This window comes from Apteryx mantelli, chromosome 5 (genome assembly GCF_036417845.1).
Source record: "Apteryx mantelli isolate bAptMan1 chromosome 5, bAptMan1.hap1, whole genome shotgun sequence".
In the NCBI taxonomy this organism is placed as follows: domain Eukaryota; kingdom Metazoa; phylum Chordata; class Aves; order Apterygiformes; family Apterygidae; genus Apteryx; species Apteryx mantelli.
The window spans coordinates 11,669,980-11,696,274 of record NC_089982.1 but is presented as its reverse complement, the minus strand read 5'-3'; the positions used below and the strand labels follow the sequence as shown (position 1 = coordinate 11,696,274).

Here is a 26,295-nt window from a genome sequence, read left to right as displayed (position 1 = left end):
CCAGCCATTACAGTAGCAACTTACAAACAGGAGGTTAAATTCAGCCCTTCTGTAATTCTGTAGAAACCAGTGGAGTCCCACCATCATTCAGTGATACAATTTTGTGCAATATATGATTGTGGCACTCTAGTCCATACTATATTTAGTTTTCATGCACCTTTATAATGAGTAGCTAATGTAATCCATTCATGTTGCTGAACATAAGTGTTGGTGATTCCCAAATGCGCATGGCTGACACGAGGCTCACCGTCAGCTTTGGTTCTCAGATGTGCAACTACAATAAGTGGATTTGTTGAAACATAATTTGTTGATGTTTCATTTTAAAACACTGTTTTGGAGTTTCTGGCCCACCTGTGTAGCTGAAATTGATCTGTGTTTGCTTACCTCAGACTGCCTCATTACAAGGCAAAAAGCTTTTACCTTTTGAAAGCTTAGCACCGTCACAGTTCTGTTTAAGAGAAGTAAGGTTTTTTTTTCTGTGATGAATGAAGTGTGAGTAAAATATAGCAGCTGATGAACATGTTATACAAAGAGAATAGAAGATAAATGCTATACACCACTAAATTTAGGAACGGGAAAATTGCTTTATTCAGTTAAATACTATGTGCAGTCGCTTAACATCAATAGTTGCAATAACAGGCAACAGAGTTGCCTAATATCAATATTTTTAATAGTTGTCATAGTAACATGCTTAGAAAAGTTCCGGGGTTTACAGAAAATATTGATGTAAGGCACTCTCTGTGTAGAACTTGAGATAAAAATAGGCTTTCCTGCACCTTTTCTGCACCTGCATTCTCACGGGTATGAAAACGATGAGTATTTTCATGATAGTTTTTACTTGGCAGTGAGCCAGGCTGTCAGGACTGCTTTATTACATTAAGTTGCAAAAAGCCCTCAAAATGATTAGGTACGATAGGGAAAATAGGTGAGAGACTAACTTTTCAAGCAATACTTACTTACGAGATAGCATTTAAAAAATATATTTTTCTGTCCCTCTATCTTTCTAAAAGCCTGAAAATTCCATTTCTTTCAGAGAGTGCATAAGCACTGCAGGTAGCAGTGTCATCAAGATGTACCCCACCTAGTCCTAAGCTAATTCTGGTACAAGCAACAGTCTAACCATGGCTCCAAAGAGCTCAAAAAAGGACTATTATTTCCTGCTGCTCAGGTGGGATTTTTTGGTAGTTTCAACCTAAATTCATCATGCATGTATTGTGCTGTTGTCGCAGCGATGCAGACTTCAATCACTTTATGTTTTTACATTTTACAAACATCAGGTTCTTTGCTTCATGCAGAGCAATAGCTAAGCTGGGCTGAGCAGCCATCCTGACTAGAACATTAACAGTATCGCTGAATAACCTTTGCTTCTGCGGGCTGTCTGGCTGTGCAAGATGAAGTGTGCATTTGTTAGCTGATTTGTATTTCTGATGGATGTTTAACAGCTAAGAAATGCCTGCTCATAAAAAGAGTTCAGATGTCTGTGGCATTTCCCCATCAAAGTGCTGATCTGACCCTGTGGGTTCATGCAAGTTTCTGTACCTGGAGAGCAACACCACCTTCCCCTGCAGCGGGCCTCAATTCTGGATGGTACCTGTTTTAGGCGAGGGATCAGTGGCAAACATAATGGTGGATATCTCTGCAACTGTAATTGGAGTTAAATCCCAAATTGTTTCTATACAGACCCCTGGAGATCTAGCAATCCCAACCGTGACTTTCAGTCATTGCCAACATTGCTCTGTTCAAAGGGAAAGATGATGAGTTGTAGCGCTCTTTCTTTTTTCTTTTTTTTTTTTTCCTCCCTCTGGCTCCCATTTCTTGCCCCTTTGCTTTTTTTGAGGATCAACGACTGTAGCAGAAATTAAACAGTGCACGTTCTGGTCAGAAGAGACTCCAGGCTGGGGCCAGCCACACAGTGAAACAGATAATTCTTCATAAAGCACTTCGTAAAGGTCCCTGTGCTCCTTCTCACTGGGCTAACATCAGCACAGCACCTTCTGATTAAGCTGAATCTCAAGCAGGGCAGCTACAGAGATGTTCACTGCTGCTGCAGCCTTATGTTTCAGATACGTTTGTGGCTGTCAGAAAAGCAGCGTGCATGTTGAATTCTGCACTGGTCTTGGTCTCAGAGGACCCGGAACTTCTGGTTTTATTCCTGGCTTTAGTTAGTCACATCTTTCTGCCGTCTAATTTTCCCATCTGTAAAATGCAAATTATACTACTGCTTTCCTTTGTACAACCCCTTCAGATCTACCGGCAAAGAGCAGTTTATAAGTTGTGGGCATAAATGTTGTTTTTTAATATAAATCACTGTTTCTCCATTCCCCAAAACAAATTTACAGGCAATCTAGAAATTTGGTTCCATTCTCATTTAAATAGAAATACCATTAAGTATAAAATAATGATAATAACCTTGTCATTTGCTTTGTTGCTGGAAGTTCTATCATTTGAAGTGTTGTTTTCTAGGGGCTTTATTTTAGATGGAATCTTTAAATAATTCAGTAATGTTTTTTGTTGCTTTATTATTTACATCTGTGATAACATTTGACTAATAATTTTCTCAGTAGCTTCTCCGCCCCTGGAGACTAGTGAGAGTACATCTAGGAAGCTACAGAACAAGATGGAAAGCCTGCAAAACCTGGTGGAAACATTACAGATGAAAAACCAAGGTGCCAGAATTTACCAAAAATATTCCTATTTTATTTAAAATACCCACATTCGCCATAAACTATTTGTGGTACCTGCTATAGCACTAGCTATGTTTTTGCAGTTTGATGTGTCTGACTTACTAGTACCCACTTGTACTTTATCCTGCTCCTAGGAGAGTAATTAGATTAACTGCACGACGTACTGTTGCTCAGCCCCTTAACTCTCATAAGCTTCAAGATCCTTTACATTTCAAACATGGCATGTGGTCAGAGGTGCCCTCGTGTGTTGTCATGTCCAATTAAATGAAACTTTTAAAGAGCTGATGACACTTTCGGGGAAACAAAGATATTCTGACAGCGGTAGAGTTCAAAACACACACAGTTTCTCAGCAGTGGCCATCAAGCATATCCCTTCCTCCTCAACGTTTTTTTTAATCTGAGATGACCACAGTAACCATGGAGGACTTTTCAAGTTCTGTTCTTACTCCCTTTGAAATCACTGGTAAAACCCTCATGCATTCCTGTGATGGCAGGATGCCAGGTGAGATGGAATTTCTTTTTTTTCTGTGCTTATTGCACATTCCAGTTGCTGCCCTTTAAGTCTCCCTCCATGAATTTGGAAAAATATTATTTCCCCACATCATAAAATTCATACAGGGATATATAAATAATCTGATTTAGGTAAAACTAATCAAATTATTTTATATAAAGTATAAGGTAACTGTTCTCACTCTTACTCTTCACCATCTGTTAACATCTTTAGGTAGCTTGTTTTCTGTATCACACATTCAAAATATATATTGAAATCTGTGATATATCAACAGTTAACTATATGAAAGGGATGAAATCAAAAAGCCATTTATGTGTACGCTAAGTAAATGCTATTCCATGAACATTGGACCAAAGGTATTAATTTCAAACCATGACATAAGAGACATTCTGAAATCAGTAGCATTTTGCCACTTACTCCAGCTTTGGATGTGGCCCTTTGGTCCAGAAAGCAGATTAGGTGGTGTCCATTTGTAATTAGGTTTATCTTTTCTATTAAAAGCCTGCATTTAAAGAAATGCAAACTGAAGGTGCTAAAGGTGCATTTGTAAGGGCTTGCTAAGTGCAGAGTATGACATGTGGGAGGATCTTACACAGCTTCAAGTGTCTGCACTTCAATCATTTTAACGTTAGGAGGTGTTCAGATAATCCCTTCTTGCTATTTTCAGCAATGTCATCAATGATCAGAACTCAGGAGAAGAAGATAGAGAAAGTGAAAGAAAAGGAGAAAAAAATAGCCAAATGAAGACATTCTATACATTAGTGATTGCTTTCACGTATGTACATTGTGTTTAAAATATATTATACTTTTAAAGATTAATAATAAACGTTCTCATAGTTTTGTAATCTGTGCCTTGAACTAGCACACTCTTTACAGTCCTTGTTTTTAAATGAGTGGGAAGTACAGAGGAGTAAACATATATCTAAATACAGACTCTCTCACTGGCACACATTTGGAATAGCTATGTGCTCTGAGGGACACTGGCCACAGGGAATTGCTGACTGCTCCAAGTTCCAGTAAAGCATATACACCCCATGTGTCCTGGATCTTGCACACAGTTTCAGGTACTCTTTTTTAGAAAGTTAGTTTTGAAATGTCTTGTTTCAGTATTTTTCTTGCACTTCTGAAGAAAAAAAATCCTTCTCCCCCCCCCATACTTCATGTTATTAGTTTAATAAATTATGATTCATCTGGATGCCCCAGAATGACTGAATATTTCCAATACAATCAGGAAATTTCCCCTTGGCACTCATTAACGTTGAGACAGATGAAGTGTTGAACCACATGCCTACAGCTGTAAGACTGCACAGATTTCATCCTATACCACGATTCCTTCAAGCAGAATGGACTCATCCAATGGTATTTTTTGCGTTACTTTCTCTGCTTGTTGTGATGTTTGGTTTTATTTGTAGTACAAGTGGAATCCACAGTCTGCCCTGGGATCAGCTTTGTAAGCACAACACTCATATTTTGACTTAAAGTCAAAAGGCTGAGGGTGTGTAGGTTCCTGGTTTGTTTGGGACTCTATGTCCTTTTGCTATCCATGGCCCTCTGGAGAACTGAAAAAGGGGAAAGCTAGGCAGAAAAAAAGGCATTTTGCATCTACACTGACTTTTCTTATAACACTCTAACTAAATACCTAAGTACAACTTACGTGCTAGGCTCCAGCACCCATTTTAAAAAGTTTGCTAAAATAGCTGGACATATTACTTCCAGTTGCTCTCCAAAATCTTCTTCAGTTGAGTCACCAAAACACACAGCCTTCCCTTAGTATGCGTGCCTAAGAATAATGTTCTCGAAGGCCACTCCTAGTCTAAGATTTAGTAATAAACAGGAAAGAATGTTTAGCACATCTGGCATACACAGGTTTATTTTTAAACCTCCTATGACTTCTGACATTTGAGGATTTTTGCAGTAGTGGGCAAATGACTTACTGCACTTGAAAAAATTAACAGAATATCCTATGCTAAAAACAATTCAAAGGCAAGAAGATAAACAGAATTACTCAAAAATCAGATTGATGTTTAAAGTCTCATTAGAATTTGACAGTATCTCGGGGAACAAGATAGTCATAGAAAGAAGACAAAAGGGAGGAGGAATTTTATACCCTCCCTAAACTGATGATTTTTCCAGAATTTACCATTTGATTTTTTTTTCTCTGGAGACTCTTCCTGAAGAGCAGATGCAGTGCTGCCCCTTCAGAGTCTCAAACAGCAAGGCTGTCTGAGAAATTGGTCACTGAAGCTGCTGGCCTGGTAGCAGGGGGGACTTTCTCTAGACACCGTGACAGTACTAATGAGATAAGAAGCAAGATGTCCTCCCCCAATAAATCCATGCCTCAGCACAAAAAAAGTAGGTCATACAGCTGTACCTAGGTCAGTAGGAGGTGGCTATGGGCCAGGTTCACTAGCATTATCATTTTGTCTTTCTCTGCTTTATGGAAAGCAGTGGTCTGTGGCAGGCCACGCTGGCGTTCAAAGGGTTACAGACAATCCAGTAACCTTCTCCAAACCAAATGATTTGTAAATATGGCTCTGCAAAAGCAGCTTCATTAGCACAAGGCATCCAGTCATGAACTTTGTTTTGTTGGCTTTAAAGCTATATGGAACCATATTCAGAATAGACCAAACCTCGGAATTTGTTTAGTTTTGGGTCTTGTTGTGGGAAAGAGGAGATGACTGAGTTGTTTTTAAGCTGTCCTCTGTCACTGGCAACAGTATCTTCACTTAATTCCAGCAGTTTTCTGTATGAGCAGATCATTTTTTCCACTGATTCTTTGAAACAGTGTTGCAAGCTTTAGTCATAATCTTAGTAAAGGCACATCCCTCTTCCTAGGAATCAGTTGCATTGACATGATCATTTTAGGTGGGTTTTGCATCACAATTCAGGCCTGTTTTATATATTATACAGATCTACCAAGGCTTTAGTAAGAGAGAGGTGAGGAGAGTGAGAGCCTGTATTCAGCCTGCAGCCCAGCAAGCTCGAAAAGGTCAATGAAAAGTGCCCTTCCAGCTGTGCTCAAGCAGCCAAATAAAAGTTTCAAAAGGCTGCAGCCCTGTGAGAATGGAAGGGAGCAGGTGGAGAGGTGCAAATAGCCAGGGAGAAAGGAGATCTGCCAAGCAGAAAAGCAACTTAACATCCTTGTGCTGGGACCTGGCAGAGGTCTGGGCTCCCTCTCTGCCACCACCAGAAAGGAAAACATTAGCTTGGGAAGGTGAAAAGGCCATAGATTAGCAAGGCCGAGACCAGATTATCTGTGTCCTGAACTTTGCAATATGAATAGCACTTTGTTTTCCCGTGTCATACAGTTGGTTGCTATCTGTGGTGCCTTCTTGTGGTCAAAATTTGCTTAACAGTCCTCCTGTCAGCCGTAAGTGGCATCGTGTATTTGTATCCTACAATACAAAGAGCAGACAAGCAGCTTCCTGCTTTTATCATGTATATATGTCAACTGTTGGATGCTTTGTCTTTTGTGGCTAGAAAGTGTTTGGCATCATCTGGCTCACTAGAAGCTCACAATTTAGAGGGAACAAATTCATATGGAAAAGTCTAGTCCCAAGACAAGCATGTGAGCCTAAGAAAAGATAGTTGCTAGTACTGAAGAGATTAGTCCGTATTCTTCACAAGCAGGCAGAACAAGCCACCTGCTCTGTTTCAGACAGAATCCCATCCCTTAGCCATCACAGCAGTCCAGACTTCTTTTTAAAAGCCTGGTCCCACCCTTACCAAGTAATTTATTAAGCTCATCAGACAGTCGCTTCTGACCTTTGCTCTCCTCTTAGCAGGATGATCCAACTAAAAGGGATCTATCTGCCAAGCCTTCATTCGGGCTGAGGTACTTCCTGGAGAGCAGGGAGTAGAGAATGAAGTACTTGTTACTCCAGAGTGCCAGCCACTTTTGGGGGGAACTTTTAGCACTAAAACTACAGGTCAACTCTATCAGTTCTATTCTATCCAGCTTCTTAGGAGTCAGTTCACAAGTCAAGTTATAAAGGACCATCAGTCTGAAAGTGTTTATTGCTTATTTATACATTACATAAGTTAAAACACTTAAGTTCCTATTACAGTGTAGGAAACCACACTTTCTAGTATGCTTTTAAAGCCCTAAGCGGTTTGGACAATGATTCATCCCATAGCCCCACTCTAAGCAACGCAAACTCAAGTCCAGGGTCCAGATTTATCCTGACAGGCAGCTGCTTGAAACGCTGCTCATGCCTTCACAGCCTACCTTGCACATCTTCAGAAGGTTCTGAGGTTGACTTTTCAGGTTGCTAAATTATCTCCTAAAGACAACAAGATCTGCTGCTCATTCAGTTTAACCAAGTTTGATAAAAGATTTACAGAGCTCTGCAATTGAGATGATCTCCTTCTGAAGAGGGGTAATGCTTCGGGGCTCCGTGATTTGTCTAAGCAGGTTTGCCATTAAATAAGCAGCTTCCAAGATCTAATTAATGATATCCCCACCACTGGTGGGCCATCTGATCTTCGTGGGCAGTCACTAGGGTTCTGTTACTGCATTCTTCCCAGCGTCTGACCTTCCCATTCTCCACCAAGATAAATTTCCACTCTACTTTGGTGTCTACTGGCAAGATAATGGATTCAGACCAGAAGCCATCCTTGTCATACTTGAGCGGAACGTAGCTGTGCCACTGGCCGAGACACTCGTGGTCACCCGTAACACCAATCAGTTGAGCATCCGAGTGTGTGATATAGTGCACACGGAAAGTCACATGGATATTTTGAAGCATTGGGGGCACTGCTGCAACCCTCTTAGCTTTCAAGTCCCCACCAGGGCAGTCTGCCAGTTCCCATTCCTTGTTGTCACGGTCTTCTGCACTGCCATTCTTAACGGCCTCCCCCCAGGCCAGGGGCTCAGAAACAACTTCCCACTCTTCATGGTCCAGGTCCCCACTCTCTGCTGGCTGCCCCAGCTGCTCCTCACTTTTGTCCTTAGGAACATGGCCAGAGGCTTCTGCCAAGTTCATCACACACCACCCATCGCTTGCCTGTCCCTTCCGGGGTCCCAGCTCCCCCGCCTGGCCTCCGTGTGTTTCAGCCGGACGCTCCCAGGAGTCAGCATGCTTCTTGGGGAGCAGTGGCTCTGTCTCTGGAGATTCACAGGAAACTCCATCACTTCCAACATGGTTCAGCTCCTTTCTTGCTACAGCTGCCAACTCTCCTGGCTTCTCCGGGCTGGACAGGGCAGTGGCCTTGGCTTCTAGCAGAACTGGCTCACCGCTTGCCAGCAGGTCCTCTAAGCACAACGGTCAGTTAAAACAGGCATAAAGAGCAGTTTAAGCACCCCAGCTAAGCTTAGCAGCAGCAGGCCCCGAGAAGCAGCGAGCAGCTCTCGAGCACCGCCCCACCGGCGCAGTGCGCCTGTGCCGCCTCCCAAGCGGGGGCAGCCCGAGCGCAGGGCAGCCCCCCCGCCAGCGGCCGCCCCGCGCAGCCCCCCGCCCTCCCCGCACCGCTACCTGTGGCCGCCGCCGCCGCCGCGCCCCGCCGCTGCGGGGGCCCCTCGCCGACGCCGCCCCGGCGGGGGGGGGCTGCTGCCGCCGCCGCCGCCTCGCCGCCCTCCTCGCCTCGCCCGCCGCTGCCGCCGTACCAGAGCCAGGCGACGAGGGCGGCCAGCAGCCCCACCACCAGCGCCGGCCACAGCCCCGCTCCCAGCCAGCCCCAGCCGCCGGCCGCGCCGGGGAGGGCGGTGGCGGTCGCGTCCGGGGGGGGCCGCGGCTCGGCGGCGGCGGCAGGCTGCCGCAGCACGGGCGGGCCGCGGTCGCGGGCCATGGCCGGGCGCAGGCAGCGGGGCCGCGGCCGCCCCTCCCCGGGGCCGCTTTAAGCCCTGCGCCGGCCGCGGGGCGGAGCCGCGGCCGCCACGAGCCGCCCCCGGGGCGGGCTGCGCCGCCGCCTCGCGCCCCGGGGAGCAGTTGGGACCGTTGGGGGGGCGGGAGTTGGGCCGCCCCGCGTGGCTGAGGTGAGGGGAGGCCTCGTCCGGAGAAAAACAGCCGCGGGCTCTCCTGGCCTGGCCGTCCCTGTTTTCCCCTGGGGTTTATTTTGAAAGGGAAGAGCCGCCGCCGCCGCCGCCGCCGCCGCCGCCTTGGGTTTTAGCGCGGGGAGCTCTCCGGCCGGGAAGGCGCTCAGCCCCCGCCGCTGCCGGCTCTGCGGAGGTCTCGGGGGTCGACAGCAAATCCCGAAATATTTCTGTGCTCTTTCTGTAACATCTGCTTTTCCCCTCGGTCACCTGCGGATTGTAAACAAGGATTAAAATAAGAGATAATAAGCTAGGTGAGAGACAGTTAAAGGGCTTGCTTTCTCCTCACCCCCCCCCCTTACCTTTTCTGTCATCCTTCCTTTTTTTTTCCTTCTCTCGTTTTGTCTTTATAGCTAGGCAGTCTGCCCAAGGTAACAACAGAGGCATCACTGAACGCAAGTGTTTCAAATCAAGGATAATACAAAAATGAGGAGAGATGACACACAAAACCTGATGACTGAAAGCTTGATTTATTTTTTTTTCATAGAAGAAGCTTTCATGATGGGTGAGCCTATAGCTATAGTAGGTGCAGGAGTCTGTGAAGTTTAAATTTAGCAGTGCTGGTGGCATTATGATTTATATGTTCTAGCAGGGTGACTGTATGTGCTAAGGGGGACTTGCTTGCTTGTACTTTTAATGCTTGTACTGATGAATATTGGGCCATGTTTCTCTGGTTTCCCTGAGAAGTGAGATAAAGTACTTCTTCCGCATCATATGCTAACACTTACAGTTGGATTTCTTAACATGGTCATGCTCTTCCGTCATTTGTATTATGCCCAGGAGGCTTTTTTTGGACTAGCAGGACTTCAGATTGCATTAGTGCAGAATCAAATTGACAATTACTTTAATATAGCTTCATTTTGCTACCCAATTCTGTTCCTCTTGAAGAGATGATGTCAGATTTTAATTCAGAATTAAAGGATTCTACAGATAAATCTTACACTAACTACCCATGAAATTCAGTAAAAGATGTTATGATTTAGTATTTCAAATTGATAATCCTGGAGTGGCAAATATTTAGAATGTTCAGCAAACTAACACAGGTTGGACTATTAACGCTGTTAACAGCAGAGAAAGAATTAGGGGAGGTAGTTCCATTCATTTTTGACCACTGATTTCTTAAACACATTGCCTTTATCTGAACAAAGGTGTTGTCTTTATTTAATTCTAAAGCCCACTGAGGAGATCTTACCGGCTATCTCATTAGAAGAAAGAATGGCTAAAGGGATGTCTGAATAAGTCTATTTCCAGTATGCAAAGTTCTTAGTCTTTCAGTCTCATTTAGAGCAATGCTATATCAGCTTAACAGGACATGAAATGTCATTTAAATTTATAGATGCACAAGTGTGCAGTCTTCGCAGTGAAGTTCCCTGGTTGATGTGGTACATGTCAATCTCTGTGAGTACACCAAAGCCATAATCTAAACATTTTTCCTTTCTGTGCATACAACATGGGTCTAATAGCTAAGACACCTTCTCTGAAGCCTTGCTCCAACAAAGTGCTGAACTTGTGCTTTAATATAAATATGTGCTTTTGTGCTTTGATGTGTGGGATGTGTTCAGACATGTGCTAAACATGCACTGCTTGGATATTCTGTTCAATAATACATGGGAAGAAAAGAACTGTGAAGCTAGGACCTGCCTGGGCACTTTCTCAGTGGATCTGTCTTTTTGTGTGCTTTCTTTTACCACTGTTGATGCTGCAAGGGGATATATCTGCAGTTTAGCCTTGTTACTTCAAACAGAAAGTTGAATTCAATGAGTTAACTACTCCTTGCATAGTAGATTATAATTCTGTAGTTTTCTTATATACCTTTCTCTAGTCTTCATAGCAGAAACAGTCCCTTGTTCTGTATTTATACAACACTTCACACAGCTGTGCTTTTCAGTTATGGCACCTATCCCTAACCATCTCCCTGAAACAGAGCAGACAGAAATCATTACCTTTCTTATCACTGTAAAAGAGCATCCTTCTGCCAGCTTTGAGGACAGCTGAACAGGCAGTGTTTGGATCTGCTAATCCCACCATTTCTTTCTTTCAATATATCTGATAAAACAGCTTAGAAAGGAAGAGAAGTGAAAGTGACACAGCTTAAAGTGACTGTTGCAGAAATCTTTAAGGAACAGTTCATTTTGAAGACACAGAAGTCTGAGAGATTAAAGGCAGAGTGCTTAAATAAAGGCAGGGTGTTTCTTTAATAAGCAAGAAAAGAGCAAAGTTATTTTCTGGTTCTATTTAACTCCCAAATTCATCGTCTGTTGCTTCAGCCTCCTCTTCACCCAGTATCTGCAGAAGAAACTAAAACAAAATGCACAAACAAAAAGCTCTGGTTACTAGTAATGCATTTGAATGGCTTGGAAAAGACAAGTGACAAGGACCTAGGTGCCACCAGAGGCAAGCTTCCCACACAGCTGTAGAGCCTTCCCAAGCAAAGAACAGTTTTACAACCCTTTCCCAATTTGCTCACTCTGCTGAGCTCCCCAGCCCGCTGCCAGTTGCTGCTAGCTGTGGGGTGGCTTCTGTTTTGTGCAGGGTCAAAGGGAGAAGAGAGCTCAGTGCTACCGAGCAGCAAGAATGGGTGGCTAAGGGAAAGGCAGACCTGCCCCTTTCAGAGGCAATGGGAATTTATGCTGGATTAAACTAGCTGAAAGTGGTTCAGTTATGGTTGTAATAATGGTACCCTGTCCAGGTAGCAAACAATCTGAGCCTTGGAACTCCTCCTAGGCTGTCTATAACTTACCTTGTATTTCCTTTTTTTAGAACAATTTCTCAGTGAATGCGAAGACTGAAGTTCCTGGGTCACTGATCACTTACCACGTGTTAGAAAGAAAGATGCTTGACAGAAGAGAAGTGAGAAGAGTCATGCCTCAAGAGCTACAGGATGCTGAGCACTGAGGTCGCTGCTCCGATGCAAATGCACAGATCGTTGTAACTGGTAACTTACCCCTGGTTTCCAGTAGCCTTTTCTCTCCAGGAATTCCTTAAATGCATGCATCCCATAGTACTTGGGATTCTCCTAAGACAATTTCCAAAGCAGATTCATAGAAAGGCTGCAGAATGCATCTTGCATTTTTTTTTTTAAGTTTTTGTTGGAACCAAACAAAGCAAAAGTGCGGTAAAGGGACAAGGAGGCAGTTTCTCAGAGTCTCAAGGATACTACCAATTCTGTTTCTAACTAATTCAAGATTTTAGTTTGTTCATGGGATCATTTCTGATGTGGCATTATTCTGGAGGTTAGTGTCTTCAGTGAACGCTGAAGCGTTGTTGCACCATTGTTTATTCAGTAAATGTGATAGCAGTTGCAGAACCTTATTTTGAAAAGCTACATGTGACTTTGTACACTTACCAGCCAGCTGGCTGGGGCAAGATCAGGAGCCTCAAACCTGCCACCTTCTCACATTTCAAAACCAAAACAGTAGGGTATATATTTACTTAGGACAATTCTATAAACAACAAGTATGCAGCCATGGCTGTTATTAAAAAGCCCTGGCCCATGTTCATTCTGTCTCTCAAATTAACTTTCTGAATTTTACTCTGTAAGCTGTGCCATCTAGTGTGGTGACAGGGAATCTCAGCTGTAATTTAACAGAGAGTATAAGAAATGCCCTGCTGAATCAGAGCAATGGTCCATCTACCCGACTGTTCTGGTTCTGACAGTGGCAGTAGGGGATGTGGTTTAGGGAGCACTTATGAGCCTGTCCAGTTTCCACTGTCTGATCCCCCAGTATTTACAATTGCTGTATTAAGGATGTTGGAGACCACTGCTCTTAAGCAACCCTTGTGTGAGTGCAGTGCTTCTTCTGGTTTTATTTTTGTAATAGAACAAAATGGAAACATGAACAAGCAGAGAAGAAATCACAGTTAAGCAGCCCTGTTATCCCCTTTGTCTGTACTACTGGGGCATCTGGAATTCCACAGACAATTCAGGAAAGAGATTTGCTGGGGAAGCTTTGCGGAGGTTTGCGGGGAGCTCTTCCTGGGCATAAAGGCAGCATGGGAGAAAGCCCCATGCGGCTTTTAAGAAGCTCTAATGAGAAGGGAGAGGCCAACAGCTCATAGGTGAGGTGGAGGCAGGTAGCAGCTTTTTGATGAGTAAGAGCTGTCTGTGTTTGCATATTGCCAGGCCTTATGCTGTGGCTTCTTGGTGTCACAAAGTGAAAAAAACAGTCATTGTCACCAGTAAGGTGAATAGTAGGAGCCCTTATGTCTCCTGTTAACAGTGCACATGGCGCTCAGGTATGTTCCCATAACATGCACTGTGTAGTCATTGACTCAGCTGAGCTCAGTGTCCATGATTTCATAGTGCTTATGGTACCTTCTTAATGGATGGTGTCGTGAAATTTTTAACACTGTCGCCCATTTCCTTTGGATCCATTAAAGGTTCACCCACTTTTTGTTTTTTCCATGTTTTAGGGTCAAGGTACCAGGCTCCATATCTGATCTTAACAAATCTGGGCTGGCATGGTTCCTAAAAAGTAATAGAATAATGAGTGGTAACTCTCTTATCATACTTCATACTGATAAAGTAGATGCCAAGTACTAATGCTACATAAGCATACTTCGGTACATACCCCTTGCAGTAGCAGTATAGTAAAGTGTAATCATGTTCAGCACCATTGATTCTTTCAACGTAAAGAATATTACACAAAAGACCCATGTCTTGTCTATTATTTGTCTTGAGTTTTCTAACCCACCCATACGCTAGTGAGTTGTTTCTTCTTTGCGTTCAAAGGGGTAGACTTGGGAAGATTCCTCTGTAATGAAAGAGGACGCACAGCAAAGTGGAGGAAGGCAAGCAGGGGATAGAGTTAGAAGGGAGAAGCACAGGTGGATGTGTGGAAACAAGTAAAGAAGTAAGGTGGTTTGTTCATCTCTTCTTGTTGTCCCTGATGTGCCCAAAGGCAGAGCTAAAAACAGACAGGAAAAGAAACAGCATCAGCTCTTAGACAGTAGTTCACAAGGCTGAGTCTAAACTGTCTTCCCTTAGAAGCCACCTGCCAGGGTAAAATCTCAAATTCAGGACTCAAGGCACACTGGGAACTAGCCTTTCTTCCACCATGGGGATTTTCTTCAGATTTTCTTTTCTTAAAGTAGCGGCTTGACACTTTTTTGCATTGGATGCTCACCCAACCAGGTAGCAAAATAGATGAGGAAAGTGTTCATGCACCTGGGATATGCCTCATCCTCCTGGGAGAAACAGTAACCCTGACCATCTTTCTGTACCATCCTTTTCCCCATGCTAATTGGTAGTACCGCAAGTATCTTGACCCTCTCCTGTGTGCTGTATTTCCCGGTAGCCGGCAGGTGGCAAATGAGTAGTGTTTCTGATAATAAAAGCTCATTTCTGCTTCCACTCAGTGAAGGGATGGTTTCTCTCAGTTACTATTAGACAGCTTTTGAAGAGCAGTGTTTATGTGATGGTGGAGGAAAACCAAGCACCATCAAAGCCTTTTCTTGTGTCCAAGGTATCAAAGGCAAAAGGGACATCAAGAATCTGGTGTTAGGGCTGATGTCTGTAGGCTGCTTGTGGTCCATGGATGTATTTATTAAAAAAAAAAAAAATCACCTGGATGGCACCTATGTTTCTGCCTATCAGCAGGTAGACTCAGGAACTGGTTCTCAACTACTGCCACTTACAAATGCAAATGTTAAGTCTAATAGTAAGATCAAAATTTGGAAAAACAGTAAAGCTTATCTCTATCTTGAGGACTTTCTTCTTCACAGCCACCAAAAAAGTATAGGATACAAGAGAATCTGTGGATTCTCTTCAAAAAGTTTGTGATCTTACAATCAAGAAGCACGGGTCTATTTTACCCGTCTACCCTAAGACAACATCAACCTCCTGATAATTGTTTAACCTGATCCTGCAAGAGGGACAATCAACAGCCTCCAGAACAATGTATTTCATTGTTTAACTGTCCTTTCTGTTAGAAAACTGTTGCTAGTTTTGTAACTGCATCTCTCTGCTCCCCCTGAGCTCAGTGTTTCTTACCCTATCCCAAGAAACATGAGGAGCAAAGTATTTCCACTCTCTTTGTATCAGCCTTCTACTTAATTGGAGCTTCTTACATGTATCCCCAATTATCTCTTATTTACATTAGATAACTCAGTTTGCTACATCTTTGCATGTTGGTCATAGGTATGTCGTCATTCCTTCAGCTTTCCCCATTTTCTTTTGAATTTGTTCACAATTTTCTTGAAGAATAGTGACCAAAACTGGACACAGACATCACCCCCTGAGGTCTTACCCAGACTGAGCAGAGCAGAGGATTATCGCACATTCCTCTCTGTTCTCACAGTAGGATGCTTCCTTTTTTTGCACGACCAGGACGCTGCTGACACTTACAGTCTACTAAAATCCTCATATCCTTTCCTGCTGATCTCCTGCCTAGACAGTTGTTCCTCATTCTGTATTTGTGCAGCTGAAAATTTATGCTTGGGAGAAGTGATTTGCATTTGGCCCTGTTGTTTTTGCACTCTGTTTTTTTGTCTAATATGTCAGGATCATATTGAATCCATCTGAATCCCTTCAACATCCTTGTAGCTTCTAGCTTGGTTTCATTCGCAAATTTAATAGATTCTTTGGAGCTACATGTGTTTTCCTTGAATTTTCAAGGGAACAGCTAGTGAATCTGAGTTTGTTTCTACCATTTTTCCACAGTATAATGCATTTCACCCTCGCTTAGCTGCCTTGAAATCAACTAACAGGTCTAATTACTATGAAAACTGTTCTATCCCTGGTGCATCCTAGGATCTTAGCCCTTTGTGTGTTATAATTGCCTTAGCTACTTGACTGTAAAGTAGCTTTTCAGTAAAGTGAGGCAGAGAAAGTATTAAAGGTTCTGTCTGTCTCGTCATCATTTGCTGATAGCTTCTTTTTCCACTGAGAAAATATTTCCCTTGCTGTTCTGCTCATTATAAACATAGGTAAAGAATGTCTCCTTGTTACCTAATATCTCTTGCTAGTTGCATCTCATTCAATGCGTTTACTTTTCTTAGTTTATCCTAAACACTTGTGCTGCTCTTTCCTACTTGCCCTTAGTAATCTGACTTGAAACTCCTTCTTGGCTTTGAGGTAGAGCTTATCACTTGCCCAGACTGGTCTCTTACTGCATTTTCTGTGCTTCCTCAGAACATCTGTATTGTGCCAGTAATATTCTTTAAAGAATGCCAGCTTTCCCTAAACTGATTTTCCCTCATGTTTGTCTCCCAGGAGACATTATCTGCCAGTGATCTCAGTTTATTAAAGTCACCCTCTCTCAAAGTCATGCTTTCCGTTTTGTTGTTCTCCATTCTTCTTTCTCTAACTGGCATGATTGCGTTTCATCAGCCATTTCATGATTGATGCCTGATGCTTTTCACCTCCTAGGTTAGAATCAAATCTCTTCTAAGAATTTGAAGGAGGAGGGAGGAAATATGAGACACTGCAAGACAGAGACAAGGAAACATCCTAGTAGTGAAAATCTCCTCTTGGAGGCCAGTAGAAAGGGATCACAGCTTGAAGATCCATACATTTGGCATAGAGATTTTGTTCAATTAAGTATCTCCATGCACCCAGTATTTTAATCAGCATATTCTTTAGAGACATAATGAGAAAGGCCACCAAAATGCCTTTGTTCCTCAGTGGCAATTCTACATGCAGCAGAATAGCAGAGTCAGTATACAGTCAAGGAATAGACTGAAACAATAATAAGACATTATTCTGTTCTGTTCTATTATTTTGCCAGTGATGGGCAGTAGCAGAGCCCCCAATACATAAAACAGTTTAATATACTTTGGCCAAATTCTGTTAAGTGCTAAGTGTCCTGAGCTCATCCCAGAGTCCACTGAAGCTGTGGTACCCAGCAGCTCTTAAAGGCTGAATCATAATTAAACTGTTCCAGCAAACAAATTCATGCTGATAGACCCTCAAGGTCATCTAAAATCCTAGAAACATTATGCCTTGATTTACATGTGGATTCATTATATTGCCTGGCTGTTAGAGAAGAGCAGCATAAAAGACATCCAAATATTTATTTTCAGGCAACTTTTAACACAGAAGACTATCCAAGTCCAAAGTCTGAAGAGCACTAAAAAAACAAATACAAGCTTGAACTTTGTGATAAGAAAGAACATATACGCATGTGTTTGTAGCTGACAGGTATAATCTTCCAAGCTGGAGACAGAAAACAGTTGATGTTGAGAGAATACCAGAAATGTGTCTTTAACTGCTGGGAAAGAAGAGCTCCTGGGAGGCTACTCAGCAGGGAGCTAGTGTAGAGCATGGTATCGTTTCACACTCTCTCTTACTGCAAGCTACCCATGTCAGCAAGCTCTACAGGCAGATTTTATTTTTCAGCTGGAGCATCCCATGTGTATTCTAACAGCCTAGATCTGATGTTTTATCTACTGTGAAATGAAGCTGTTCATTGGAATTGAAGGAGGCTTTAGAGCCATATCACCAATGTCTTCACCTGGCTCATAGCAATACCTTCTTCACACCAGTTTAAATATTCCCTTAGATTTATAAGGTGCCAGGCATAATTTCATCTGCTTTCCCGAGGAAGGATTTTGCTGAGGTATGTCTGAAGTTTTTCTAAATGAAGTAACCAAGGACATGCAGAGTGGAGCAGAAACAATTCACAGAGCTCTCTAAGTGAGCTTTCCTTCCTTTGACAAGCATTTTCTCACCCCCCAGCCTGCCTATAGACTCTTTTACATTTCTTCATGTATCACTGAGTGCAAGTTCTTCTTTCTCAGGAGTCTTAACCTTCAGGAGATCACTTATGCCAAAACTTTATATAATTTCTGAATATGACTGTTCCTGCCCCCTTTTTGAAGATAATGCTTTCCTAAAAGCTAGAAGCCATTTGGCTGTTTTATAAATTGCATGATTACATTCTAAATGAAGCTCCCCGTTCCCTGACTCTGCCTTTTTTTTTTTCTGTGTAGCCTGGCCTCCTTACCTCACGAGGACTCTTTATAACTCTCCTGGGAAATGAGCCTCCCAGACACTCTACAAGCTCTGGGGGTAGAGCGTTTATCTCCATAACTTGGACACTCTTGGTATCAGAGCTGGTATTTTCATTGATGTAATATATTTCTTCTCCCTGAAATAAGAAGCCAGGGATATAAATAAGACAGCAACAGGAAAGCTCCATGTGCCTTGAAATACACTTCTGCTGACAGAAAATCTTCATGCCCTATTCTGAAACTGTTCCTACAAGTTCCTCTTTCCTGGGTGTAACGTTTGAGGGAGGATGTCAGTGTGGTCACTTAATCATGTGCTGCTTTGGTCTAATAGCGGGAGAAAGCATAAAGCCCTTTCCAACCCGGTCATGTTAGACAATAAAGCAAGATGTGGGCCTTTAATCTGTGCTTAGCAAGCCAGCACATGATGCAGTGACTCCATTGTGAGACACTGGTCACATGCCAGAACTGAGGGTGTGATTTTTTGCTTCACTGAACTTTGCCCTGCTTTGCCCTGGCTGAGGTGTCAAGGGATACAGCTAACCTATACGAGGCACTGCAGACTGCAGTGAAGGTCCCCATTATAGGGACTGTTGGCAACATGAGTCAGACAGACAAGTTATCACTCAAGTGACATTCTGCAAGACGCAGGGGACTGGGAATAGCAAAGGTGTGCTGAGTTGTTTGTCTTCCTGAGGAAGGTGGAGGTGGACAGGCAGTGCGATAGGTTCTCAGACAGTATTCAGGCCCATAATGTTCTTTTCTCAGTGCCACTTGTGGTGGAAAAATGCTACGAATAATTGAACACCACATTGCCATGATGTGTACAGTGGTAGTCTTGAGGGAGGCTAGAGACCTGCCCATTTGAACAGCTGGCGGACTTTGTTTCTTGCGCTAGAATAAAATCCTGCTATGTGCAGGTGCTCATCATGGGCACCATGCCGTCATGGTGCCAAAGCTTTGTGCTCACCAGAAACACTGAGGGGAGGTGAATCTGAGTGACTGATATTCTGCAGTGGGTCTCTGGGTCTCCTCAGGTGGGACTGGGGGAGGGACTAGATCTGCTGAGAGGGGCAGTTCGTTCCAGATCTGTGTATGTGCATGGAGGAGATCATAAGGGAACCACAGGAAGGAGATGCTATAGGCTTCCCTACTGGGATTAGGCCCCTAAGAGTCCCCTTGATTCTTTAACATCCCCATCTGTTCTCCCAGAGCCCCTTTGAACGTGGCTTCCTTACAACCGAGCTTCTCCCCAGCCAAGTGGGGTTCATGTTAGCACAAATACACCTGGATGCTGATGTGTTCACCACCATAGGTGTATTCAGAGATGGGTTTTCTCAGTGCTCACCTCAGGAGCACAGCCCAGTCCGGGCCTGGGCCTGCTCCTGATCCCTCCACAGCCAAAGGCCAGGTTTCCAGAGGAGAGCAGGTGAACTGGGGAAGTCACATTACCATTGCATTCTCCGTCATGGGGCTAGGCCTGCCCTGTGTGACTTTCTTGTCTATAATCACCCTTCCAGGAGCTAGAAGACAAGCTGTCTGTCTCTAATAGCTTCTCCTTCTCCAGCATGGGTCACTTAAGACCCCTGTCATCTGGCACACTTCCAGGGAAGCAAGTGCCTTTCATGCCTCTAGCTAGCGTTGCCCTGCCCCAGGACAGGAGCCAAGGGTTGTCACACACAGAGCCTCATTGTATAAGCTGATAGACATGAGCTATTTGTATGAAGGCTTGACATATAAAGCATTTGTTTACTAATGGCTGCTACAGACCAACTGGGAGTAGGAGATGGGGCTAAGAATGACTTATTCTGGCCTTATTTCTAAGCCTGTCAAGCGTGCATTTAACTAAAATAGACACTGGGAATCAGGAAGAGACTCCCAATGGATTTTCATTATCATAAAGTAGAACTCATAGACCTCTTGGGTAAGCTGTGTATTCTTCTCCTCGTAGTCTCTGTGCTGAATCTCTCTGGGAGTTCATAGATGTCTGTAAAGGTTTGCTGGCAGTGGGCCAGGCCTTCATGCAGCATGAAGCAAACATGCCCAAGTATTTCTGATGTATACAGGAATTAGTGAATGACATGGGTTCATCTGCCTGGTGTGTCGAAGATGCACTGCAACGGGGAGGAGGGGCTGCACTGTAGCACACTAGGATCTTGAGAATCCTCACAAGAAAAATACGTCATCAGACCTCAAGCTTGAACAAATGAGACTAGCCTTTGGGCTGCTCTGCTTTAAACTCTCATGCTGCCTATATGGGCCATTTTGGTCTCCTTCCTCATCTGTGCCAGTGAGCTCTCTGCACTTAAAGACCGAGACCGCAGGATTTGTGCATGCTAAGACTCCAGTGAGCTCGGCTGTGCTGCCCTCATTCCACTGATATTGTCTGCTAAAAGATACATATATTTCAAAATTTCAATAGTTAGTTGAATGACTGAGCAAATAATAATGTAACCCAGGCTAGCAAAATAATCTAATTGCAGCCTTTAATACCTGTGTTTATTTCAGGCACAGGGAAGGGATCAGCCTGTGATATAAGACAGACCCAAAACAAAGCAGAAACTGACTGTAGGACTGCAGCCTCACTCAAATGTACAGGCACAGTAAGTCCCTTGCTCATCATGCAAGACCTCTACTTTTACTCCATAAGATAGTATGTAGAGATAGTATGCATCTATGTTTTAATGCAGCAGCATACATTTTTAGCTCCATAATCTGTTCTTGAATTTTTTGAGGTCGATAAGAAGTTAAGCACAGGCTAACAAAAGAAAACCCAAGAATCCTAGAGCATTGCAGTGGGATTTGCAAAAGCAGAGTCACCTGCTCCAACAGGAATAACTAGAAAGTTTATCTTTGGCTACAAAAGAAGACTAATGTGGAGCCCCAAGCATGGATGTAGGTACAACATGTTACAAATCTACTTTCGCAGAGTCTGCCGTATCATGGAGCATGCCAATGGATCATCCTTCCCTTTTGTAAGGCTGAAGTGGTATTCATGTGGAATACAACTGACAGGTCAGGAAAATGGGTGCCACTGGTTGCCAATTTTAAATTGTGCCCTTTGTGGTACAGTCTCCATAAAACTAAGTATCGACTGCTGAAACTGCACTTAGTCAGGATGAATCCAAAATGAAGCAAATAAACACAGCAAGTATCTCTCTCTGTCCCCTCCCTGCAGGCAGGCAGATGTTGAAGTAAACAGATGGACTTGGCAACATTACAGAATAAACTGACTTGTGATTTACTTTGCACTTTGTCATTCTCTAGGTACAAAGCTCCTATGAAATCAGAAGGGCCAGAGTCAGGGGCCTTTACATGCCAGGTTTTTCATCAGCTCCTGTGGGATTTAGGCCCTCAACTCCCCCAACGGTTGTAGACTTTAAACCCAAACTCTTTTAGGAGGTGTGAGTATAGTATTTCATAAAACGGTCATATAGGAAACAGTGTATGGTAACCATTAGAGAGAAAGTAGGGTAAGAAGATGAATAGTAATTTGGCTTGTACCCATAACTATTACTGGCAGCTTAGGTCAGCTCAGTTGTAGTCAGGCTAAGCAAAAGTCACAGGATTGGAATATATTGGACAGATAAGGTAGAGATGGGTTGGAGCTTTCCACAGGCAAAAGGTCAGAAGCAACAGTTTGAGTAGCTACAATTTTTACTGTATTTAGATCAAGTAGTATGATTGTATCATGTTAGCTTACACAAAGATATTTTATACTTGAGTAATATAATAAAAGATGAGTTTGGCATGCTGATTGCATTCTTGGGCCCAGTGTTTATGCAGAGGTTCCCAAATACAGATACCTAAACCCTTCTTAAAAGTTAGCTACTGAGCTTAGGGCAGTTAGGTCATCTTTCTGCCTTAATAAGTAATTTCCTTATTAATGTTTCTCCGAAATCATCTGTGCTCCTGATTTCATGCATTTACTTTTCTTCTGTTACATTATGTGTCCAATTGCCCGTTGTTTCTATGCATTTTCTACCTATCATCGCAGCATGTGAATTTGGCGTATCATATTAATATTGCATTGGTCTTTATTTATTCCCTGTACTGCATGACTTTTGAGTTGCTAAGTCAAATTCTTGTTATCTGTCTTTTCTCTTTGGGAAAAGGTCCTTGTATTCCCAGCTAATGTTTGAGGGTCAGCCCAGTTAAAATCCCAGCAGCCAAGACCTGAAGACCCTCGTCTGCTGCAGCTGCTCACAGCTGCGAGTGTGCAGGGCATGTTTTTCAGGGGTCAAACTATGTTCAGGCACACTAGTCTGAAGACAGCAGTGTAAGTTGATGACACCAGCCTTTGGTGAGAAGGTGCTGTTTTTTCTTACTTACCAGAGATGCATCCCAGACACAAAATTCTGTGGCTGCTGGCTTTGTGTGTATATTCACAAGAGGAATGTAACTCAGTCCGGGCATCTTTTCTCTTTTCACTACCTGTCCTTTGAGAAGTGATGTATATAGGTTGTTTCCTCTGGACTCCTTGCTGCAAAAGGAAGAGACATGATGCAATTCTTTATGGTCTGTACGTGCCTCTTGACAGCAGAGAGGAGACCACAAGGTTTCAGGTCAGTGCAATTTGGATAACTGTAGCTATGTCACTCTCCAGTTTATCCATGGGGAAAATGAAGAAAGTTTCTGGAACTGGTGAAGCTTCAGGTAGCTTTGTGACTGCCAGAGGTGCATGTATAAGCTTGCAGATCTCAGCCATAGCAAAGGGAGTCTCCTTTGAATGCCATGGCTGTGGGTTGGACCCATAATAGCCTCATTGGTATGTCTGATTGGAGGAATTAGGTAGGGTATCCAGAATATTCCATATCCACTGAGCTGCTTAAGACAAAGGACAGTAATCAGGAAATTAGTGCTGTTCCCTGAGTCCTTCTAGAGGTAAGCTGTGGCAAGATGTGGAATGCATCCGACCCACAGATATACCCACCTTTTCTCTTTCTTCATCTTGCGTTTTGGAAAAGAGAGACTGGGCTGAGCCCAGTCCTACATTCAGAAGCCAGTTCTGAATTCAGACTGCCGTGTCCCGTACTCACTGTGCTGATGACCCAGGCATTGCTTCTGTTTGGTGTTTGTCCTTGGGATAATGCCAGATTTTCTGAGGAGGGAGGATCTCCTCTTTATGATCACTCTTCACAGCCCTGAAGCTCTTGTGCATCTCAGCTTCCAAGATATTCATCACCTCTAGAAGGAGCTGAGGACCAAACAAGAAGAGGGTTCAAAAAGACTGCCTCAGCTATTCTTGCTTCCACTGAGTTTGGGGGGAAGCTCACAGCAGAATAAGGAACACAGTAATAGGATAGGCTGGAGGGAAGAATGCCCTCCACTTGGGAAAGGTGGTGTCTAAAGATGTGAGATGCAATTGTGGTGTGTATGAGACATCCTGAATTACAGATGTGATGCAGGACACCAGGCCTTTATTTTGTTTGAAGAAGGGGAGATTATTGGTATTCCTGGGACATTCAGGGATATCGTGAGATGTTTCCAAGGCTAAAGGGTAAAGCCCCTTCCCTCCAAGTGTCATATATTGATGGGGAAGTATGGAACTGGTTAAATAACTGTGCGAGTAATCTCACCATGTTAGCAAAGTGTTTGAGAAACCTGTCAGCTCCTCAGAGCTGTCCCTACAATAAGATTAGGGATATATTTTTAAATGGCAATTTAGACTTTGTTGACTTGCTATTTGTACGGAATAAGGAGTTTTGATTTTTATTTAAAGGCAAGAGGGAATTCAATCCTGGACTGTTTTTGCATTTCAAGTGCTGAAAGATGCTCATTTCAATGAAGAATACCAGCAACTAAATTGTCTTTACCTCTGGAAAGACTCTGTCTTTCAAATGAGAGTAAAATGGCTGAGGGTGCTGGCTCAGGTTGTGGTCCATCTCCTCACTGAAATCCTTCTGGACTTCCTGCTCTGGCATGAGCTTGCAGTTGGGTATAGCAGATGTCTTCCATGCCTTCTGATGGGCCGAGTGTGATCTCCTCTGTAGCACAATGGGGGAAAGCCCCTTGGTATTACGGATGATGATATTATCACAGGGAGGAGGGAAGCCATTTCTGAAATCATCCAGGCCACTTTTTAAGAATCGCCAGCGCTGGCTGTTGAGGGCGTCTGAGAACCTCTGTTTAGTGCTATGTACTGGAAAGCATCTTGATGACAATTTTCCCTTGTACCTGAATGGGAAAACCTCTAGTTAGTGCAGAAAATGTGCATTATAAGGAAGCGTGTTTTAAGACTTACCTCACTTGTACTCAGAAAGCAGGAATAAAAGGCTAACCACGTCTGGGCTGCGGCTTGACATTTTAGCTCCACTGTTTGCCCCACATGGAAGTGGGACACAGCCATTGAGTTCAGTGGTTGGTGTCAAAGCCTAGGACCAAATATGCAGCAACCCTTGGGCTCCATGGGCTCAGGCTGTCAAAGGGGAGCTGGAAGCTGACATTCATGAGCCAGGCAAAGAACTAGGTTACAAGCCAGGGGGGTGATTTGTTTGCTTTGCCTCCTTGACCACTAACACATTTCACAGGGAAAAACCCTGGTCCAAACCCACTAACCCTGATGGCTGCCAGCCTGGCTCAGGATGAGCTGAACTCTGCTGTCTGCCTAGGATCTTTAAGCTGGAGCTTCTGGACGGCAGCGTGAACATGCCAGAGAGACAGGCAGGCTAACGAAAGAGTGCATAGCCCCCTATTTCCTCACCAGACCTCCCTGGTTCCCTTGCTCCTGCTCACCATGGGGCTGTGCTCATCCTGACGGCTCTACACCACAAGGCCCTCACTGCCTGGCACAGAAGGGCAGAACTCGGTGGCTCTGGGTCGCTAGGAGACGGCGTCCAGGGTGCCTGCAGGGTCGGGAGAGGCTCTCGGCCAAGTAACTCATCCCCAGGCTTTGGCTGGCTTCTCTGCTCTCTCCTTGGGACTTGTGCCCCACACACTCCTCTTCCCTGCCCCATGCTCACCAGGTCTGCCAGGAGCCCCTGCCAGGTGACACTGCTGTTGCAGATAAGAAAGCTGAGCAGAATTATGGTAGCCTCTTCCTCGGTCATCACGGCCAGGCCCTCCTCTGCTCTACCACAGTGCACCGCATGGGCACGTGTTTCATCCATGCTCCCAATTTCTCCCTGGGTGCTGCAGCCTGTCACTTGGCATGCAGTCGGCCTGCCCAGCAGCCCAGAGCTGTTTGCAGTGCTCATCAGCAAAAGAACAAGAAAATTTGTTTGGTCCTGGAGCTGCTTCAGGACTGTATGGAAAGCTGTGAGCTCGAAGCAGTTGTGTCAGTCTCCCGGGGCTCTAGCTGTCTATCTTGTAATGTCTCTGCTCATCCCAAGACCTGAGGTGTCCTCAGGGAAGAAAGCAGGTGGAGAGTATGACTTAATGTGTAACAGTATAAGATCAGGCACCTGGAAAGCTTTCATCACAGTGTTCTTGACTGTTGCAGTCTGCACTGGATGAAGATGTAGTCTAGCAGCTATAACTTGATTTAACGTAATAAAACTTTGACAGTAGGAAACTTGCAGATTAGTTGGGCTTGGTACTGAAAGCCAGGTCCTCAGCAAACTGGTTATGCTGTTTGGGTTATCCAGACAATGCCAAATGCCAGGCTCCCATGCTCCCAGTCCAGGTCCTGCTGCTTCCTCTCCTAGCAAGATCTCTTATTTCACAGCTTAGTGCCAAGTTGTAGCCTATACTGCACGTACACAGCCACTAGGTGCATTCCCCCGCTCCTCAACATATTTCCTCCATAACCCACCCCTAGCATGGGTCCCTCGGCCACATTCAGTTTGTGCGAGTTCCCCTGTTCAGCAGTGAGGGCTCTACCATTGCTGTGGCAGTGGTTAAATTCAGGTGTGCAACGGAGTAAAGAGGACGTAGTGCGAGCAGGCAGTCCACACAGTGGCGAGAGGAGGATGGGGACAGATTAGGTGCAAGGTAAAGTTTGGAAGAGAGGAGAGTTGACTGAGGAGAGAAATCTGGGTGAAAAGATCAGAAAGGGAAAGGTGGCCTGAAGCAGTGCTCTGTTCTCCTACACAGGCGGCCCAGCTTGATGCCTGTGAGTCACGAGCCATTATATGCAGAAGCAGCTGATGAGTCAGGGAAGCAGCAAACCAGACCAGAAG

At 44.1% G+C, this 26,295-nt stretch overlaps 3 protein-coding genes across 3 annotated transcripts in view; 1 reads left to right on the top strand and 2 right to left on the bottom strand.

Moving 5' to 3' along the window:
* The window catches only part of CCDC158 (coiled-coil domain containing 158), a 32,049-nt gene extending 28,038 nt beyond the window's left edge, over positions 1-4,011 (top strand). Inside the window, exons 21-22 of the mRNA XM_067297071.1 lie at positions 2,562-2,666; positions 3,863-4,011. Coding sequence (XP_067153172.1) covers positions 2,562-2,666; positions 3,863-3,939 — 182 coding nt within the window. The 3' untranslated portion in view covers positions 3,940-4,011. The remainder of the gene's footprint in view (positions 1-2,561; positions 2,667-3,862) is intronic.
* A 3,183-nt stretch (positions 4,012-7,194) lies between these two features.
* STBD1 (starch binding domain 1) lies at positions 7,195-8,982 on the bottom strand. Its single transcript, XM_067297070.1, has 2 exons — positions 8,670-8,982; positions 7,195-8,449 (listed from the first exon to the last, which is right to left on the bottom strand). Exons 1-2 carry the CDS (start codon positions 8,980-8,982, stop codon positions 7,644-7,646), a joined length of 1,119 nt encoding a protein of 372 aa, XP_067153171.1. The 3' UTR covers positions 7,195-7,643.
* A 2,479-nt stretch (positions 8,983-11,461) lies between these two features.
* FAM47E (family with sequence similarity 47 member E) lies at positions 11,462-24,927 on the bottom strand. Its single transcript, XM_067297006.1, has 8 exons — positions 24,911-24,927; positions 23,992-24,352; positions 23,215-23,372; positions 22,508-22,658; positions 18,172-18,315; positions 13,542-13,694; positions 12,171-12,242; positions 11,462-11,512 (listed from the first exon to the last, which is right to left on the bottom strand). Exons 1-8 carry the CDS (start codon positions 24,925-24,927, stop codon positions 11,462-11,464), a joined length of 1,107 nt encoding a protein of 368 aa, XP_067153107.1.
* Positions 24,928-26,295: the final 1,368 nt, after the last annotated feature.

What these genes read in the sequence shown, in the direction of transcription:
- FAM47E (XM_067297006.1), bottom strand. An exon ending in ATGCCTGGGTCATCAGCACA is followed by an intron (nt 22,659 to 23,214) that starts GTGAGTACGGGA and finishes TTCCTTTTGCAG; the next exon opens with CAAGGAGTCCAGAGGAAACA. An exon ending in AAGGCTACTGGAAACCAGGG is followed by an intron (nt 11,513 to 12,170) that starts GTAAGTTACCAG and finishes TTTCTTCTGCAG; the next exon opens with ATACTGGGTGAAGAGGAGGC.
- STBD1 (XM_067297070.1), bottom strand. Translation starts at nt 8,982, where the DNA reads ATGGCCCGCGACCGCGGCCCGCCCGTGCTGCGGCAGCCTGCCGCCGCC. An exon ending in GGCGGCGGCGGCGGCCACAG is followed by an intron (nt 8,450 to 8,669) that starts GTAGCGGTGCGG and finishes CGTTGTGCTTAG; the next exon opens with AGGACCTGCTGGCAAGCGGT.